Source organism: Bipolaris sorokiniana (assembly GCF_000338995.1).
Source record: "Bipolaris sorokiniana ND90Pr unplaced genomic scaffold COCSAscaffold_118, whole genome shotgun sequence".
Lineage (NCBI taxonomy): Eukaryota > Fungi > Ascomycota > Dothideomycetes > Pleosporales > Pleosporaceae > Bipolaris > Bipolaris sorokiniana.
The window spans coordinates 1-2,491 of NW_006912009.1; the positions used below are offsets into that span (position 1 = coordinate 1).

General features: G+C 43.6%; 2 protein-coding genes across 2 annotated transcripts; both read left to right on the forward strand.

Annotated features, from left to right (window-relative positions):
* Positions 1-220: 220 nt before the first annotated feature.
* Positions 221-979, forward strand: COCSADRAFT_64024 (uncharacterized protein; the record flags this gene model as incomplete). Its single annotated transcript, XM_007708024.1, has 1 exon — positions 221-979. A coding segment is annotated over one exon (759 nt), but the record flags the coding sequence as incomplete, so codon positions are not given.
* Positions 980-2,007: 1,028 nt separating this feature from the next.
* COCSADRAFT_72490 (uncharacterized protein) lies at positions 2,008-2,295 on the forward strand (the record flags this gene model as incomplete). The annotated part of the gene is made up of 1 exon (XM_007708025.1): positions 2,008-2,295. A coding segment is annotated over one exon (288 nt), but the record flags the coding sequence as incomplete, so codon positions are not given.
* Between the last annotated feature and the right edge of the window lie 196 nt (positions 2,296-2,491).

The window sequence follows — 2,491 nt, forward strand, 5'->3', positions numbered from 1 at the left end:
CCAACTTCGAGTTTTCTAGAATAGGTGTAATTTTAGTCAAATATATACAAATCCATCCTAAGAAATCGATTAAAACTAGTGCCAAGTCGTGCAGCCTACGCGCTACAGAGCTAGAAGCTGGTAAAGTAGCTAATTCGAACACGTTTCACTCACGAAAACAAAAAGACACAGACCACCTAGCTGCTTACTAAGAAAGAGCTTAGTAAGAAGCTTACTAAGAATGCCGCCAGAAAGCGACACTATACGAGTTAATACTCAAGAAAATAGACAGGAAAGCCTAGGTCTAGAGGCTCAAATCGACAGAGAAATGGACGTAGAGTCCCCACCAGCCACGCCCACCCAACCAGCCAGCCAAGCTAGCTTATTTGAGCTGCCAATACTACCACCAAACAAACGGCAAGCCAACTTCTCACCAGAAATATCCCAGCCAGCCCGAAACCTATTCCCAAGCCAAAGCAATCAAAAGCCAACAGCTAAGAACGCGCAACAAGCAATTCAGTGGGCTAGAGACCTTATACTCCAGGCCTCTATAATGGCAGATTCCCACGTAGCTCAAAATAAGCTACTAGAGCTACTCGACGTCTTTAGAGACTATACTGAAACAGGCAGAGTAGCCAACCAATTCACAGAAAAGCTATCTGCCAAGCTAGCTTACCACTCAGCTACTCTAGCAAGCGCCTCACAACAGGCAACAAAAACGCTTAAGCAAGCTACAACAGCAGCTTCTAAAGCTCAGCCAACAGCCCAGCTAGCTCAAAAGCCAGCCCCAACCTCGTACGCTGCAATTGCAGCAAATAACTCAAACCAAGCCTGGACAACAGTACAGCCAAAGAAGAAGCCAGCAAAAACGACAAAACCAGCGCCCTACTACCAGATGCTACTAACACTAGCAGAAGGCCAACTAGCTAGCCCACTACTAGTTAGAAACAAAATCAACCAAGCCTTTCAAAAAGCTGGCATTAAAGGCCCAGTAGTTAAAGAAATTTGGACTACTAAGAAAAATAACCTTATCCTTACTACAACAGAGGGATACTCAGGAGACTTTCTACTTCAACAAATTAACGTCTGGGAGAGCCAGTTTGAAGTTAAGAAAGCACAGCCAATAGAAAATTGGTCAAAGCTAGTAGTACACGGAGTACCAACCACGTTCGACGGCGCTGAAAACCTTCAGCTACTCCACACAGAAATCCCAACGTACAACAAAAACCAAACGATTGTAGGGAACCCCTTCTGGCTAACTAAAAGCTGGAAAAACAAACAAGCAGGCTCAATAGTTATTGCTTTCAAATCAGAAGAAGAAGCGAAGAAGATTGGTGATAGAATTACAATTCTCGGCCAATCCCTTCGGGTTGAGAAATACCGCCAAATCCCACTAACTGCGCAATGCAGCAAGTGCCAAGGATTTGGACACAACGCTAGCAGGTGTAGAAACCTAGCTAGCTGCCAGCTCTGTGCCGAAAATCACTTAACTACGCAGCACTACTGCAGTATTTGTAAGGCAAAAGGAAAGGCGTGCAACCACACGCTACCAAAATGCAAAAACTGCAAAAACACTCACTTTGCTAACAGCAGAGACTGCGAGGTTCTTCTATCTATCAAATAATGGTAGAAAACCTTAAAGTACTACAAGTAAACTTAGATAAAAGCCCACACGCCACAGAGTCAACGCTACAACTAGCAATCGAGCTTAAAGTTGATATTATTGCAATCCAAGAGCCGTGGATTGCACCTTCAGATAGCAATAACTACGAAGCCCCAAGGTCAATAGCCCACCAAAGCTTCTACCAAATCCTTCCAAAAGCAGATCCAAGCCTCCGCCCAAGAGCTCTATTTTATATTTCTAGATCTCTAACAGCAGAGGTTAGCCAGCTAGAGGAGATAGCTGACCCCGACGCTATTGCCATCACGATCCAAGAAGGACGCTTAAAGCTTAATATCTACAACGTGTACAACCAAAAAAACGAAGAAAATATAAAAACCTTTACAAGAATACTTAAAAATACACAGCTTCCAACATCTACTATACTAGTAATAGACGCCAACGAGCACCACCCTTGGTGGGACCCAGGCTGCAAAAAAACTAGCCAAGGCGGCCAGCCACTAGCCGATTGGATAGAAGACCAGAACCTTAGCCTCCTTAATACGCCAGGAGCTACTACTTTCTTTAGACCTAATATGTCTAGAGAAACAACGCTAGATCTAACTATCGCTACACTAGATCTAGTAGACAAAGTAGAAGACTGGCAAACTACTACAGAAACTGGATCTGATCATCACGGGATACTCTTCTCAATACAGACAACAAGAGACCTAGTTAACAACTCTACTAGCCAAATAAGATATAATACAAAAAGAGCAGACTGGGATCTATTTAGAGAGGAGCTAGCTAGAGCTATACAGAACAGCGTAGCTCTACAAGCCCTAGATCAGATCGAACAACCACGAAAAGTAGATTCAAGAAACCTACTCCTAGGCCAAGACAATCAGCTTA